Source organism: Pseudophryne corroboree, chromosome 6 (genome assembly GCF_028390025.1).
Source record: "Pseudophryne corroboree isolate aPseCor3 chromosome 6, aPseCor3.hap2, whole genome shotgun sequence".
In the NCBI taxonomy this organism is placed as follows: domain Eukaryota; kingdom Metazoa; phylum Chordata; class Amphibia; order Anura; family Myobatrachidae; genus Pseudophryne; species Pseudophryne corroboree.
The window spans coordinates 141,585,263-141,601,665 of NC_086449.1; the positions used below are offsets into that span (position 1 = coordinate 141,585,263).

Below are 16,403 nucleotides of genomic sequence, written 5' to 3' on the forward strand. Positions count from 1 at the left end.
ATAACTTCTTCCCTGTAAGACGTTTGTGCAGCGTAAAGGTATATTTGACCTTTTACTTGGTGTCTCTGCCATTGCCCTGTTAAAGGTCAGATGCAGCTGTCACTGGAAGGGTGAGGCTATTTTAGGTTCTCTCTCCCCTTTCAACTGTACCCATTGGACTCCTGCTAATGCGCTCTGATTGGATACCATGAGCAGAAACCCTGGTATATGAGACGGATACTCTGAGTGTGTCTGGGGGACATTCCAGGGACCAGGACATTCAGCTGATCACTCCACTGCTTTGTTTCCCCACTTACAAGCCACAGGTCACTTTCAGTGTCCATTAACCCATTGCGGCAGAGCTGTATCCAGCTTGAGGTACATTAGTCAATTACTACAATCTTTGGGTAGTTTTGGCAGCCACTATGCCTCACCGTTTGGTAATTGTGCGTCATGGGGAAAGCTCATGGAACCAGGAGAACCGGTTCTGTGGCTGGTTCGATGCTGACCTCAGTGAAAAGGGGAAAGAGGAGGCCCAAAGAGGGGCACAAGCCATTAAAGATGCCAAGATGGAGTTTGACATCTGCTACACATCTGTTCTGAAGAGGGCAGTGCGCACCCTGTGGTACATACTGGATGGCACAGACCAGATGTGGCTGCCAGTGCACAGGTCCTGGAGGCTGAACGAGCGCCATTACGGGGGGCTGACCGGACTCAACAAGGCAGAAACAGCCGAGAAGCACGGGGAGGAACAAGTCAAGATCTGGAGGAGATCCTATGACATCCCTCCACCACCAATGGGAGAAGATCACCCGTATTACAAACTCATCAGCAAGGTAAGGAATCACAGTGACTTTACTTTCCTCACCCCAGTGTAGGACAACGTTATACTTCTTACACTAAGCCAATGTCTGCAATGTCTAACCATTAGTAAAGTTACTAACAGCAGAAACTGGATACAATTTTACCCGTCAGTAACACAAAATACAGGTTAATAAAAATTAGACATAACAGATTGCTTGTCACCGTATTAATTATACTGTCCAGTTTCTGGATTCTTATAAGCCACTCATAGTAATCAAATGTCTTGCTTAGACTGCTACAAATGGTCTATTTCTAGAATACTGGGTAGTGTACTGTATATGTCCTGTTAATGCTAATTATTGGGTATATTTATAAAACAGCAAAAAGCCCTGCGACTGATGAAAACAGGAGGTTATACTGCACTGTTACCTGAATGGGGGTACTCCCAGCACTCTCACTACAGTGCAATGAATGAAGGACGAGCGTTAAAGGAAAAATATCACCATTAGAATTATGGACCTTGGAAGGTAATTCCAAGTTGATCGTAGCAGGAATTCTGTTAGCAATTGGGCAAAACCATGGTGGTCATTCCGAGTTGTTCGCTCGTTGACGATTTTTGCTATATTGCGATTAGTCGCTTACTGCGCATGCGCAAGGTTCGCAGAGCGCATGCGGTTAGTTGTTTTACACAAAAGTTAGGTATTTTACTCACGGCATAACGAGGATTTTTCATCGTTCTGGTGATCGTAGTGTGATTGACAGGAAGTGGGTGTTTCTGGGCGGAAACTGGCCGTTTTCTGGGCGTGTGCGAAAAAACGCTGGCGTTTCTGGGAAAAACGCAGGAGTGTCTGAAGAAACGGGGGAGTGTCTGGGCGAACTCTGGGTGTGTTTGTGACGTCAAACCAGGAACGAAACTGACTGAACTGATCGCAGTGGCTGAGTAAGTCTGGAGCTACTCAGAAACTGCTAAGAAATTTCTATTCGCAATTCTGCAAATCTTTCGTTCGCAATTCTGCTATGCTAAGATACACTCCCAGAGGGCGGCGGCTTAGCGTGTGCAATGCTGCTAAAAGCAGCTAGCGAGCGAACAACTCGGAATGAGGGCCCATGTGCACTGCAGGGGAGGCAGATATAACGTGCAGAGAGAGTTAGATTTGGGTGCGGTGTGTTCAATCTGCAATCTAAGTTGCAGTGTAAAAATAAAGCAGCCAGTATTTACCCTGCACAGAAATAAAATAACCCACCCAAATCTAACTCTCTCTGCACATGTTATATCTGCCTCCCCTGCAGTGCACATGGTTTTGCCCAACTGCTAAAAAATTTCCTGCTGCGATCAACTTGGAATTACCCCCCTTATGTAGCTTCAGTTCCAGTTTTGCTACAATAGCTATCACTCACATGCTGGGGGCCGCCCAGCACAGAGTAAGGCCGCCCAGCATGCTAATAGCGGCCAGGGATGCGATCACAATTCAATTGCGATTGTATCGCGAAATAAGGAAAAGCCCCCCTGCCTCCGCTGACTAAAAAAGTAGGTAAGTATGTTATAGATACACTACTTGATTTGTCCCTGGAAATGTCCCTATGTTAGAAAAACGGAGTAACTTTCCTATACAATTTGTTTATATAAGATGTAGTGCTATTGTTATTATCTGGCTTTGTAAGTTAACATCTATTAAAGAACACATAATATAAATATATTACATTCTAACTATAAGGCTGAATCCGAGTCCCATGCTGCTGTGACCGCCTTCTGCCGTAGTTGCGTCTGCGACTTTATGCTAATGCTGTATCAGCCCATCCCGCTGGTGTAGAAGAGTGCGTTTGAATCTGCAATGAATGTGATTGACATGCTGCTGGCATTTGAGGAAGGGAGGGGGGGAGGGGGGGGGGGCAATAGGCAGTGTTCCAGAGCACAGGGGCATGTCAGCCCCAGTTTCTGGCTGTGCTGTTGACAGGGCTGCGTCCTCGGACACAGCTTCAGTTATGTGATTTCACCAGACATCCTGAGTAACCTGAGGTTACTCAGATGTCTGATGGTCATGCAGTGGATCCGATGCTGGGTGCAGCAGCGGATCATAGAAGCCTGCAATGGCCGTCCTTTAACTCAAGACTCCTCCTGCATTTTATGCATATTTCTCTGACGTCCTAGTGGATGCTGGGTACTCCGTAAGGACCATGGGGTATAGACGGGCTCCGCAGGAGACTGGGCACTCTTAAAAGAAAGATTAGGTACTATATCTGGTGTGCACTGGCTCCTCCCTCTATGCCCCTCCTCCAGACCTCAGTTAGTATCTGTGCCCGGCCAGAGCTGGATGCACCCTAGGGGCTCTCCTGAGCTTCCTAGAAAAGAAAGTATTTGTTAGGTTTTTTATTTTCAGTGAGATCTGCTTGCAACAGACTCACTGCTACGTGGGACTGAGGGGAGAGAAGCGAACCTACCTGCTTGCAGCTAGCTTGGGCTTCTAAGGCTACTGGACACCATTAGCTCCAGAGGGATCGAACACAGGCCCAGTCCTCGGTCGTCCGGTCCCGGAGCCGCGCCGCCGTCCCCCTTGCAGAGCCAGAAGAACGAAGAGAAGTTGAAAATCGGCGGCTGAAGACTCCGGTCTTCATTGAGGTAGCGCACAGCACTGCAGCTGTGCGCCATTGCTCCCTTAGCACACCACACACTCCGGTCACTGATGGGTGCAGGGCGCTGGGGGGGCGCCCTGGGCAGCAATTAGATTACCTTACTTGGCGAAAAGCACATAATACAGTCTGATAAACTGTATATGTGCATTAACCCCCGCCATTAAAGTACATAAAAGGACAGAAGCCCGCCGCTGAGGGGGCCGGGCCTTCTTCCTCAGCACACCGGCGCCATTTTCTCTTCACAGCTCAGCTGGAAGGAAGCTCCAGAGGCTCTCCCCTGCAGTATCCTGGTACACAAAGGGTAAAAAAGAGAGGGGGGGGCACATAAATTTAGGCGCAAAACTGTGTATATAAGCTGCTATAGGGGAAAAATCACTCAGTATAGTGTACATCCCTGTATTATATAGCGCTGTGGTGTGTGCTGGCATACTCTCTCTCTGTCTCTCCAAAGGGCCTGGTGGGGGAACTGTCTTCAAATAGAGCATCCCCTGTGTGTGTGGTGTGTCGGTACGCGTGTGTCGACATGTCTGAGGTAAAAGGCTCCTCTAAGGAGGTGATAGAGCTGATATGTGTGTGGGAGGGTGTCTCTGTCGACAACGCCGACACCTGTTTGGATATGTGTAAGTGCTGAGGTAAAATTACTGCACAAAAGGTTAGGGAACAGAAAGGAAATCTACCCTGGTCTGTCCCTATGTCAGAGTCCTTCAGAGTCTCTCTATGTTCACTATCCAAAATAACAAAGTATCGACACGGAGTTTAACTCCACTGTCGACTACGATAATGCAAAGTTACAGCCAAGAGGGCTAAAAGATATTCAATATATGATTATTGGAATAAAAGATGATTTGCATATCACTGATGACTCATCTGTCCCTGACACGAGAGTACACATGTTAAGGGGAAGAATGCTGAGGTAAATTTCCCTCCTCTCATGAGGAAAAAGAGCGGGAATCTCCAGACAAGAGACGGCAGCTTCCCACAAGAGAATTCTCAGGCTGTATCCTTTCCCCACTAGGGCCAGGATGTGTTGAGAATCTTCCCCTTGGGTGTCCTGTTTGCACTAGCTATTCTCAGGGATCCTGCAGATAGTGTGCACATTCTAGTATACTACCCAGACCGGCGATTGTGTCGGCATGGGTTTATAGCGCTGTGGCAGCGTGGACAGGTACCTTATCAGCAGAGATTGAGACCCTAGTATGCATATAAATATTTTAAGATGCTGTCTTAAGTGATAGATATATAATTATAAAGCATGCCCAAAGGGACATGAGTATACTGGGTCCTAGAGACAAAAGCTATGTCGATTTCTGCTTGACGTGTCCTGTAGAATATACATTGGACAGATGATGCCGACTTAAGAGGCATATGGAAGGCTGAGGATTGTGTGGAGAAAGGTTCTCGGGCCTGGTCTCCACAGCTATAGCTGGTAATTCTGATATTTTGCCTTATATTCCTGCACAGCCTAGGAAAGCACGACATTATTAAATGCAGCTTTTCGAATAAAGAAACAAGAAAGTCTGAGGTGCGTCCTTTCTTGTCAGAGCCGGGGGCAGAGGAAAGAAGCTGTACAACACAGCTAGTCCCCAGGAACAGAAGTCCTCCCCGGCCTCTACAAAAATCCACCGCATGTCGCTGGGGCTCCACAGGCGGAGCTAGGCCCGGTGAGGACACGCCTTCGTAAGTTCAGGCACAAGTGGGTTCACTCCCTGTCAGATCCCTGGGCAATAGAAATTGTATCGCAGGGATACAGGCTGGACTGTGAGAAGATGCCCCCTCACCGAGGACCCGGCGGGCTTCCCCCCAAGAGAGGGAGCCAGTGTTAACTGCAATTCGTAAATTGTAGCTTCAACAGGTGGTGGTCAAGGGTCCCCTCCTTCAACAAGAGGGTGTTATTATTCGACCATGTTATAATCCCGAAACCAGACGGTTCGGTTAGACCCATATTGAATTAAAATCCCTGAACATATACCTGAAAAGGTTCAGGTTCAAGATGGAATCGCTAAGAGCGGTCATTGCAAGCCTGAAATGAATCGGGACATAAGGGATGCATACCTTCGTGTCCCCATTTATCCACCTCATCAGGCGTACCTCAGAATTGCGGTACGGGATTGTCATTACCAATTTCACCAAGGTAATGGCGGATATGATGGTGCTCCTGCGGAAGCAAGGTGTCACTATTATCACATACTTGGATGATCTCCTCATAAAAGCGAGATCAAGAGAGCAGTTGCTGGACAGCGTATCCCCTTCTCTGGAAGTGAAACGGCAACACGACTGGATTCTATATATTCCGAAGTCGCAGTTGGTTCCTACAGCTCATCTGCCTCGCCTAGGCATGATCCTAGACACAGACCAGAAGAGGGTTTATCTCCCGATAGAGAGAGCTCAGGAGCTCATGACACTGGTCAGGAATCCATTGAAAACCAAAACAGGTGTCAGTGCATCACTGCACTCGAGTCCTGGGAAGGATGATGGCATCATACGAGGCCATCCCCTTCGGCTGGTTCCATGCAAGGACAATGGAACTTACTGGACAAATTGTCCGGATCACATCTTCAGATGCATCGGTTAATCACCCTATCCCCCAGGGCCAGGGTGTCTCTCCTGTGGTGGCTGCAGAGTGCTCACCTTCTCGAGGGCCGCAGATTCGGCATTCAGGACTGGGTCCTGGTGACCACGGATGCAAGCCTCCGAGGGTTTTGGGCAGTTACACAGGGAAGAAAATTCCAAAGTTTGTGGTCAAGCCAACAGACTTGCCTTCACATCAATATCCTGGAACTAAGGGCCATATACAACGCCCTAAGTCAAGCGGAGTTCCTGCTTCGCGACCAACCGGTTCTGATCCAGTCAGACCGCAGGGGCTCATGTAAACCGCCAGGGCGGCACAAGGAGCAGGGTGGCTAGGGTAGAAGCCACCAGAATTCTTCGCTGGGCGGAGAATCAAGTAAGCGCACTGTCAGCAGTGTTAATTCCGGGAGTGGACACGACCTCCACCCGGGAAGGTGGTGACTTCATCAGGAATTCTTCACGCAGTTTTGAAAATTGATGGAAACTGCCTCAGGCGTCCCACCTCAATAAAAAGATAAAAAAGGTTTTACGCTGGGTCAAGGGACTCTCAGGCGATAGCTGTGGTCGCACTAGTAACACCGTGGGTGTTCCAGTCGGTCTATATATTCCCTCCTCTTCCTCTCAGACCCAAGGGCTGAGAATTGTAATAAACGGAGGAGTGTGAACAATATTCTTTGCTCTGGATTGGCCAAGAAGGACTCGGTACCCGGAACTGCAAGAAATGCTCTCAGAGGACCCATGGCCTCTGCCTCTCAGTCAGGACATGTTGCAACAGGGACCCTGTCTGAACCAAGACTTACCGCGGCTGCGTTGGACGGCATGGCGGTTGAACGCCGGATCCTAGCGGAAAAGGGCATTCCGGATGCAGTTATTCCTACGCTGATAAAGGCTAGGAAAGACGTGACAGCAAGACTTTTTCACTGTATATGGCGAAAATAGGTTGCTTGGTGTGTGGCCGGGAAGGCCCTACAGAGGAATTCCAGGGGGGTCGATTCCTGCATTCCTACAGTCAGGAGTGACTATGGGCCTAAAATTAGGATCCATAAAGGCCAAGATTTCGGCCCTATCCCTTTTTCTCTCAAAAAGAACTGGCTTCACTGCCTGAAGTTCGGACGTTGTTACAGGGGTGCTGCATATTCAGCCCCTTTTGTGCCTCCAGTGGCACCTTGGGATCTTAACGTGTGTTGGATTCCTAAAATCCCACTGGTTTGAGCCACTTAAGACCGTGGAGCTAAAATATCTCACGTGGAAAGTGGTCATGCTTTTGGCCTTAGCTTGGACTAGGCGTGTGTCAGAATTGGCGGCTTTGTCATGTAAAAGCCCATATCTGATCTTCCATATGGAAAGGGCAGAATGGAGGACTCGTCCCCAATTTCTCCCTAAGGTGGTATCATCGTTTCATTTGAACCAACCTATTGTGGTGCCTGCGGCTACTAGGGACTTGGAGGATTCCAAGTTGCTGGACGTAGTCCGGGCCCTGAAACTTTGTTTCCAGGACGGCTAGAGTCAGAAAAACTGACTCGCTATTTATCCTGCATGCACCCAACAAGCTGGGTGCTCCTGCTTCAAAGCAGACTATTGCTCGCTGGATCTGTAGCACGATTCAGCTTGCACATTCTGCGGCTGGACTGCCGCATCCTAAATTAGTAAAAGCCCATTCCACGAGGAAGGTGGGCTCTTCTTGGGTGGCTGCCCGAGGGGTCTCGGCTTTACAACTTTGCCGAGCTGCTACTTGGTCGGGTTCAAACACTTTTGCAAAATTCTACAAGTTTGATACCCTGGCTGAGAAGGACCTTGAGTTTGCTCATTCGGTGCTGCAGAGTCATCCGCACTCTCCCGCCCGTTTGGGAGCTTTGGTATAATCCCCATGGTCCTTACGGAGTACCCAGCATCCACTAGGACGTCAGAGAAAATAAGAATTTAGTCACCGGTAATTCTATTTCTCGTAGTCCGTAGTGGATGCTGGGAGCCCGTCCCAAGTGCGGACTCTCTGCAATACATGTATATAGTTATTGCTTAACTAAAGGGTTATTGTATGAGCCATCTGTTGAGAGAGGCTCAGTTATTGTTCATACTGTTAACTGGGTATAGTTATCACGAGTTGTACGGTGTGATTGGTGTGGCTGGTATGAGTCTTACCCTGGATTCCAAATCCTTTCCTAGTAATGTCAGCTCTTCCGGGCACAGTTTCCCTAACTGAGGTCTGGAGGAGGGGCATAGAGGGAGGAGCCAGTGCACACCAGATATAGTACCTAATCTTTCTTTTCCTGCGGAGCCCGTCTATACCCCATGGTCCTTACGGAGTACCCAGCATCCACTACGGACTACGAGAAATAGAATTACCGGTGAGTAAATTCTTATTTTTTTCCGCACAGCATAGCAGCGGTGCAATTAGTGTCCACCTCTGAATCAGCCCCATAGTCAGCACTGGTCAGTGTTTCTGACAGATAATTATTTATTTATTATTTTTTAACAGTTTCTTATATAGTGCAGCATATTGCTTTATGCTTTACAATTAGAACAACAGTAATAGAACAAAACTGGGTACAGGTAATTACAGACAGACATAGAGGTAGGAAGGCCCTGCTTACAATTTATAGGGAAATAGGCATAGATACACAAGCATACCTCCCAACTTTTCATTTTCCCAAGGAGGGACCCGCGCGGCGCTCCTGAAAAAGGGGCATAGCCTAAGAAAAGGGGGCGTGGCTTCGCGGAGGACCCGCAATCGCAAGCTACACCCCGTTTTCGCCACTGAGGGGGCATGACAAGCGCTCTGTGAGCCGCTGGCATGCCCCCTCTCCCTCCAGTGAATAGACGCTGTGGCATTCGCACAGCGTCTATTCACCGCTGCAGAGCAGCAGTGACAGGAGCCTCCCAACTGCCCCCCCTTCACCACGGGACATTGCGGCCCGCGGGTGGGACAGCGGGGCAGTCCCCAAAAAACGTGACTGTCCCGCGAATATCGGGACAGTTGGGAGGTATGCACAAGGATAGGTGCTATCTATTGCATAACGGTCCTGCCAGATTGCAAAGGTTCTTAATGACCTTTCGCAGGTCCACAGGTGAAGATCACAGCTGCCCAGAACACTGCTCGTGACCTTTGGGGGCTGGGTTTCACTTATGGGCTCATTTATCAAACAATTTTTTGTGCTATTTCCCCTGAAAACACACGTTTGTGGGGGTTAGCCGCAAATAATAAGTATTCCTGCAATGTATGTAGGAGGGATCACAGCAGGTGTCAGGTCCCATCATTCCCACCGGCAGCCGCATCCACCATAGATTTCTATGGAGAATGCGATGCTGCCAAGTAGATCACTATCCACAATGCGAAGCATTCCCAGTATTGTCTCCCACAGCAACCACCATGTGAACATGACGGTAGCCTGCTGTAGCCTATGGGCTACACATCAGGAGTGTAATTGCCCAGAACCCTCTGCCTGCAATGGCCGAAGTGCATACACAGTCAGTGGGGACTGCACATGCACAGCATCCCCCACAGCACGCAGAGTACATTGCAGGCACAGGCACCTTCCGGATCCCCTGTTCCTGTCTGTGCTGGGTAATACTGTACATTCCCCTGATATGATCACATTCTGCAGTGCGATCTTGGGCAGTAACATTGTGCCCAGATAGCATTGGAAATGCGATTTTTGATAAATGCCCCCCTTACTATATATTTGCTATCTATTTATTTGAAATTTTCCTTTAAACACAGCTCTATTATGCCAGCACAGGATGAATATAATGACTGTATTACTTAAGTAGAATTCTTGCTTACCTGCCAATCTCTTTTCCTTCCGGCCTATCAGGATCGGCGCTATTCAGCCCTTACCTCATCAGAGCTACCGTCATGCGAGAGTCTGAAGGACACCATCGCCCGCGCACTTCCCTACTGGAATGAAGTAATCGCCCCACAGATCCTTGCTGGCAAGCGGGTCCTGATTGCAGCACACGGGAATAGCTTGCGGGGCATTGTCAAACACCTTGATGGTGAGATGTGTATGCCATCCTGTAATGGCATGCTGTTTCCAATATTACATTTCTTTTGCACCTGTTATTTGTCTTTTATATGTTGGCTGAGCAGGACATATCATTTTGTTAGATTTGGGAATATAATTGTCCTATGCTAGTAATAGCAGGGCTGTGTAATATGTAGTCATGCTCCTCTAACATCAGCTACCACAGTTTACTGTAGAGGTAGTATAAAGACTAAATTAAGTCACTATTTAACATTCCTGCTGTATCAATGATATAATCAGCTAATGTGTCAGTCTAGTAGCTGCGCAGTCTGCAAGATACAGCCTCTCCTCCTGCAGCAAGTGCTGACTGGATGGCAGTAGCTGGGACAACCCGTAACTCCACCCCACCTCACCCCCGTGTGCCCCCCACCAGCAGCTCTCACCACCAATGTGCCTATATCTGCAACGAGGGAGAGAGCAGAGGGGATTGAGGAAGGGGGCAGAGATGGGGGGGGGGGGGAGCAGAGTAGTGGGTCCGAGAGATTAAAGAGATGAAGATGGGGGAGGAGGAAAAGAGGATAAGATGAGAGAGATAGACAGGGGTGTGGGTGGGGAACAGAGATGGGACGGTGGGGGAAGATACCTGTTAACACTTAAGGTGTATACACACTGGGTGTTTTTGCCCAGCGCGTATGCACAGCGATGATGTGAACTTCAACAGCAGAAAAATCGCTCAGCGCATACACACTGAGCAATTTTTTTACATGGCCCAGCGATGTTCACGGGGGGTGAACCACTTTCCACAGTAGGAGACTGTGGAAAGTAGTTCACTCGGCTGTTAAAACAGCCCAACGGAGGGTGGCAGCGGCCAGCGATGATGCGGGAGCGTGCATCAGCGCTCACCGCTCATCACCCGGCCATACACACTGGCGAGTTTGAGCTCAAAGTAGCTCAAAACGCCAAAAGTGAGCTACTGTGAGCTCAAAATCGGCCAGTGTGTATAGGCCTTTAACGCTGGCAACTTCCATGATGGGACAGAGATCAGAGAGAAAGAGGCAGAAGGGGAAGAGGACAAAGATGAGAGAGATACTGGGGGTGACAGATGAGAGAGAGGTGGAGGGGCGCAGAGATGAGAGAGAGAGAGACGATAGAGGGAAACAGATGGTAAGAGGGGGAAGGAGGGACAGAGATGAAAGAGAAAGGGAAGGAGCAGAGATGGGAAGGTGAGAGCACAATATGTGTGGTGTAACTTCCGTGCTCATTTGGAATGTGCAGATGGAGGGTATCCGTACTATAGATCTACAGCAAAAAGGTCTACAGTCAATAGGCCTACCACTAATGGTAGACATGCATTAGGTCGACAGGGTCAAAAGATCGATATATAAAATGTAGACAGTTACAGTTCCACAGGTTGACAGGGCCAAAAGGTCTGGGGTTTGGAATCTGCACTGGATTTTTGCAGATTGCAAATTTGTAGTATAGTTCAGATCTGTAAGAAGATATCTATGATAACGAACATCTTGCTACTGACTCCGCATCAAGGGTTTTTGCAGTAGTCCTTGGTTGATGGTGCTCCCTGAGATTTGTACAGAATTAACTGTTAGGTGTTTTTGCGAAGAAGCAAGAAAGACTGTTTCTGTCTCTCTGGGGCACGCTTTTGAGTACTCAATAAAATTATACAAATTATATCAAAAGCGTGCCCCAGAGAGACAAAAACAGTCTTTCTTGCTTCTTCGCAAAACCCCCCTAAGGGCCAAAAGGTCGACATGACAATGGTCGACACACATATGGTTGACACAAGTTTTTTTATTTACATACATTTTTTTTAAACTTTGTCATACTTTACCCTCTATGTGGACTTTGATTGGGAATAGTAACCTGACTAAAGCATGGCGAGCCATGCGAGGGGACGCAGTACGCTAATGGGGCTTGTTTGTGGCAGAAAAGTGACAAAACACCCCCCCTCCAAAAAATTGTGTCTACATTTTTTGTGTCGACCATTTCCATGTCAACCTTTTGACCCTGTTGACATTTTCACCCTACCATTCATACTGTCTACCTATTCTATGTCGACCTTTTAACCCTGTCGTAGACCTATTGATTGACCCTGTCGTAGACCTTTTGACTGACCCTGTCGTAGACCTATTGACTGTAGGCCATTTTAGTGTAGATCTAATAATCCACACCCCAGATGGAGATGGGACCCTGATGCTGACAGATGTTCTGCACCCAGTATTGGATCCCGGTACTAATAATGGGGCAGATGTATTAATCCTGGAGAAGGCATAAAGAAGTGATAAAGCGGTGATAAGTGCAAGGTGATAATGAACCAGCCAATCAGCTCATAACTGTCAATTTACATATTGGAGCTGATTGGCTTGTGCGATATCACCTTGCACTTATCACCGCTTTATCCCTTCTTTATGCCTTCTCCAGGCTTAATACATCTGCCCCAGTGAGATTTGTGGCTGGGAAAACAGGTGGCATGCCTTCCCCATAAAGAAGGATGGGTAATCGACATAGATGGATACTTGAATCTGAAGTAGAAAATAATTCAGTATTTATGAGCTGATAGGCGGCCACAGATGTGTCCTCAATTTTAATGTTTCCAGCAATTATTACTTAAGGGCCCTACACATTTGGCGATCCGCCACCGAGCTGCCTGACGGCGGATACGGCCGACGGGCGACCCGGCGGCGGAGGGGCAGTGACGGGGGGAGTGAAGTTTCTTCACTTCCCCCGTCACCTGGCTCCATAGAAGTGCAGGCAAATATGGACGAGATCGTCCACATTGGCCTGCATGCACAGGCGACGGGGCACCAGCGATGAACGAGATCATTCATATCTTTGAGCATTATCGCCCAGTGTGTAGGGCCTATTAGTAATGCACCTTTTCTACTACAGATTTGAAAAACAAATTTTTCTATGATTCAACTACTGCATATACTGTATGTCAATGTATCTAAGTAAAGAGACCAACTCTCTGCTTGACTGAGGGTTATAAATGATCAGAGCACATCACTGAGATGTGACATGAGACGCGTCTGCTTCTAAATGCCAGTTTTAGATGTGGTAGGTTAGACCTCGCACCCACCCCTCCCATCAGCTGGCTGGTTCAGTTACTGTGACCTTTCCCAAGTGAACTTACAGTGACATTTGCCTTATTGCAAGGGTTAGAAGAAGAAGGTTGGTCTAACCTTCACCCATATTAGCCCTCACTCCATACATAAATTAATTCTTACTATAACATTATAACATCTACTGTCACACTCTGTAGCTATTATTCTCAGTCCTCTTCCTCTAGTATTTTGGCGTGACCACCATACACCCCTTTCTCTTCCCCCTCTCACACTGAAGGTCTCCCTGTTACTATTCTTAATCACACCAGTTCTAGAAGTCCTTTATATAAATATCCTCAGCTGCCTTTTCTCACTCTCTCCTCTCATTTTGCCACCATGTGGTTTGCTGTGGTGATGCAGCTCACACTTGCAGTGTAGCAGACGGGCAGACAGTTCTGCTGACAGGGTTAAAAAAACTGCATATATATTTATTAAAAACATTAAATAAGGCAACGTAACACATTTTAATACATATCATACGCTACAAAGTGCATTTGGTAAACTCTTATTAAAAGTCCAAACTTTACCATTCTAGGTAAATATAGGTACAACACCAATAATCCGTCATGGTTGTTTCCAGCACTGTTTTGCTGGATTATCAGTGGTATTAGTGACGGTGGTGTCTGCGGCATCTTGTCACCAACCCCTCCCCACAGACTAATTGTACCCTGCAGCCCTTCCGCAGCATAACTACCCTGCAGCACCTAATCCTACCGCAGCCCGACTCCCACCCACAGCCTAACTAGACCCTCCCGCAGCCTGACTCCCACCGACAGTCTAACTTCCCCTGGCACCTAATGTATACGGATTAAAAGAGGTGCCGGATTATCGATAATGTACCTATACAACCATTTTCCATTGATATGGTAGAGAAAAATTTGGATCTAGTAAATCACCTCAGAAATACCTTGATTTTGCAAATCAATTCAAGGTACATTGGGGGTCATTCTGAGTTGATCGCTAGCTGCATTCGTTTGCTGTGCAGCGATGAGGCAAAAAATTTGCACTTCTGCGCATGCGGCGCAATGCGCACGCACGTCGTACTATTGCAACGAACGATGTTTCACACAAGGTCTAGCAAAGCTTTTTAGTTGCACTGCTGGCCGCAGAGTGATTGACATGAAGTGGGCGTTTCTGGGTGTCAACTGACCGTTTTCAGGGAGTGTTTGGAAAAAGGCAGGCGTGCCAGGAAAAACGGAGGGGTGGCTGGGCGAACGCAGGGCGTGTTCGTGACGTGAAAACAGGAACTGAACAGTCTGAAGTGATCGCAAGCGCTGAGTAGGTATTGAGCTACTCTAAACCTGCACAAAAAAAGTTTGCCGCCGCTCTGCGATCCTTTCGTTCGCACTTTTGCTAAGCTAAAATACACTCCCAGTGGGAGGCGGCATAGCGTTTGCACGGCTGCTAAAAACTGCTAGCGAGCAAACAACTCGGAATGACCACCATTATAAGTAACTGCTAATGTTTCTCCTTGCACTTAAAGTCTATGTCTGCTTTTCCCAGTTAACTTACTGGAGGTCATAACATTAAGTTCATCACAGCATGAAAGATGGCACTTTGTGTTTAGACAGATGGTTCTAAAGTCAATTTTAAAGCAAAGGGCATTTGATTAATCATAAGCAACACGGTATGTTTATGCTCTGTAACAGCTGCGTCTCACCTGAGCCCTTCAGGGGCCGGGACTCTATTACAAGGTTACAGCATTTTTGTACAGTCTCCAGTGAGTATTTGTGTTATTCAGTACACCCAACACAGAGAGCAGCCTCCTACTGTTCATGGTCATCAAAAAAATTAAAGAGCAGCATTTATAATTGACTGAAGTTTTTTTATGTGTCAGCTAATATTATTGTGTCCCACTGATATCAGAATAATGACATTACGTCTCCTCTCTCTACTGCCCTCTACAGGAATGTCCGATGCTGCCATTATGGAGCTAAACCTCCCCACTGGAATCCCTATTGTGTATGAGCTGGATGACAATTTAAAGCCACTCAAGCCCATGACCTTCCTGGGGGATGAGGAGACGGTGAGGAAGGCTATGGAAGCAGTGGCAGCTCAGGGGAAGGCTAAGAAATAGAGCCAAGGAAAGACACATGAAGAGCGGAATGTGGACTTTTGTAATAAATCATATTCTCTTAGTAATATTACCATGTCCTAATTATAACCCACGTCATCTTTAGTTCATCCTAATTGTTAAAGTGTCATTATTGTTACGTGTTATCCTTCCATTGTCTTAATTCTCCTGGCCCTAATGGAGTGATCACAACACTTTGGTGACCACATACTGTATTAATCATCAATGTCATCTGTAATTATAGAGAATACCCCCTAAACCAAATGAAGACACAAGGCTGTATTAAGGTTTGTGTTTGTGGAGGCCCCAGGGCAACAAACTACCAATAAATTTGTCAATATAATATACTGTCGATGTTATTACAAAGTATAATGTGTAAATGCTTCCAGCACCACAAATGTGCTAAATACACTAGGTGCCCCCAGCTCACATTATGCCACACAGAAACCCCAGTCTGTGAATGCTGGTCCTGCCACACCTGTAATTCCAGGCCCCAGCTTTCCTTTCAGGGCCTACAGATACATATAAATAGGACACATTGTTGGACCGTGCTGATATGCACAGTGAGATGGTTTGCCACCTAAAGGCCAGTCTTGGATGTCATAGATTAGATCTTGCAACTACTCTCCCCTCAACTGACTGGTTCAGGTACTCTGCCCATTTCCAAATGAACATACAGTAACATCTCCCAACTGCCCTACTAGCAGGGTAGAAGCAACCATGCCACCCCCTGCCCCTCTCATCGGGTACAACCCAAGCAGGCAGCGCTCCATCTCTCACCTTACCTTTAGTCGAGCAAGGGCGAGGGTTATCATCTAAATTGACAGACTTGCAGTGTGGTGTTGGGCTCCGTTATCACAGCAGAGTGCCACACTTTCTGATTATTACTGACATGGAGGAGCCACAACTGGCAACTTCATGGGCAGGGCCAGATTAACAATGGAGCAGAAGGAGCTACAGCTTCAGGCCTCCACATAACAATAGGTTCATTGTCATAAGCAGAGCTGGACTGCCCACCTGGCAGCAGAAGGGCCTATGGTCTGATGGGTTGGTCTAGCCATGTATAGAGACCGGGGTTGGCCAGCTCACATAGTCAGGGGCTGGCCGAGCAGCTTTGCCTCCCGACTCTCTGCTCGGCCAACCAGAAAGCAAAGACATAGGGGCATGTCACGAGGCAAAATAAAAAACATAATTGAATGATATTATCGCACTCATTCAGTGTTTTAGGCACCTCCTAAACCTTGGTACCCTTAGCGACCACCAAAG

At 47.5% G+C, this 16,403-nt stretch overlaps 1 protein-coding gene across 1 annotated transcript; it reads left to right on the forward strand.

Annotated features, from left to right (window-relative positions):
- Positions 1–213: 213 nt before the first annotated feature.
- Positions 214–15,480, forward strand: PGAM2 (phosphoglycerate mutase 2). Its single transcript, XM_063931925.1, has 3 exons — positions 214–815; positions 9,795–9,975; positions 14,971–15,480. The coding sequence occupies exons 1-3, from the start codon at positions 405–407 to the stop codon at positions 15,138–15,140; spliced, it is 762 nt and encodes a 253-aa protein (XP_063787995.1). The 5' UTR covers positions 214–404; the 3' UTR covers positions 15,141–15,480.
- Positions 15,481–16,403: the final 923 nt, after the last annotated feature.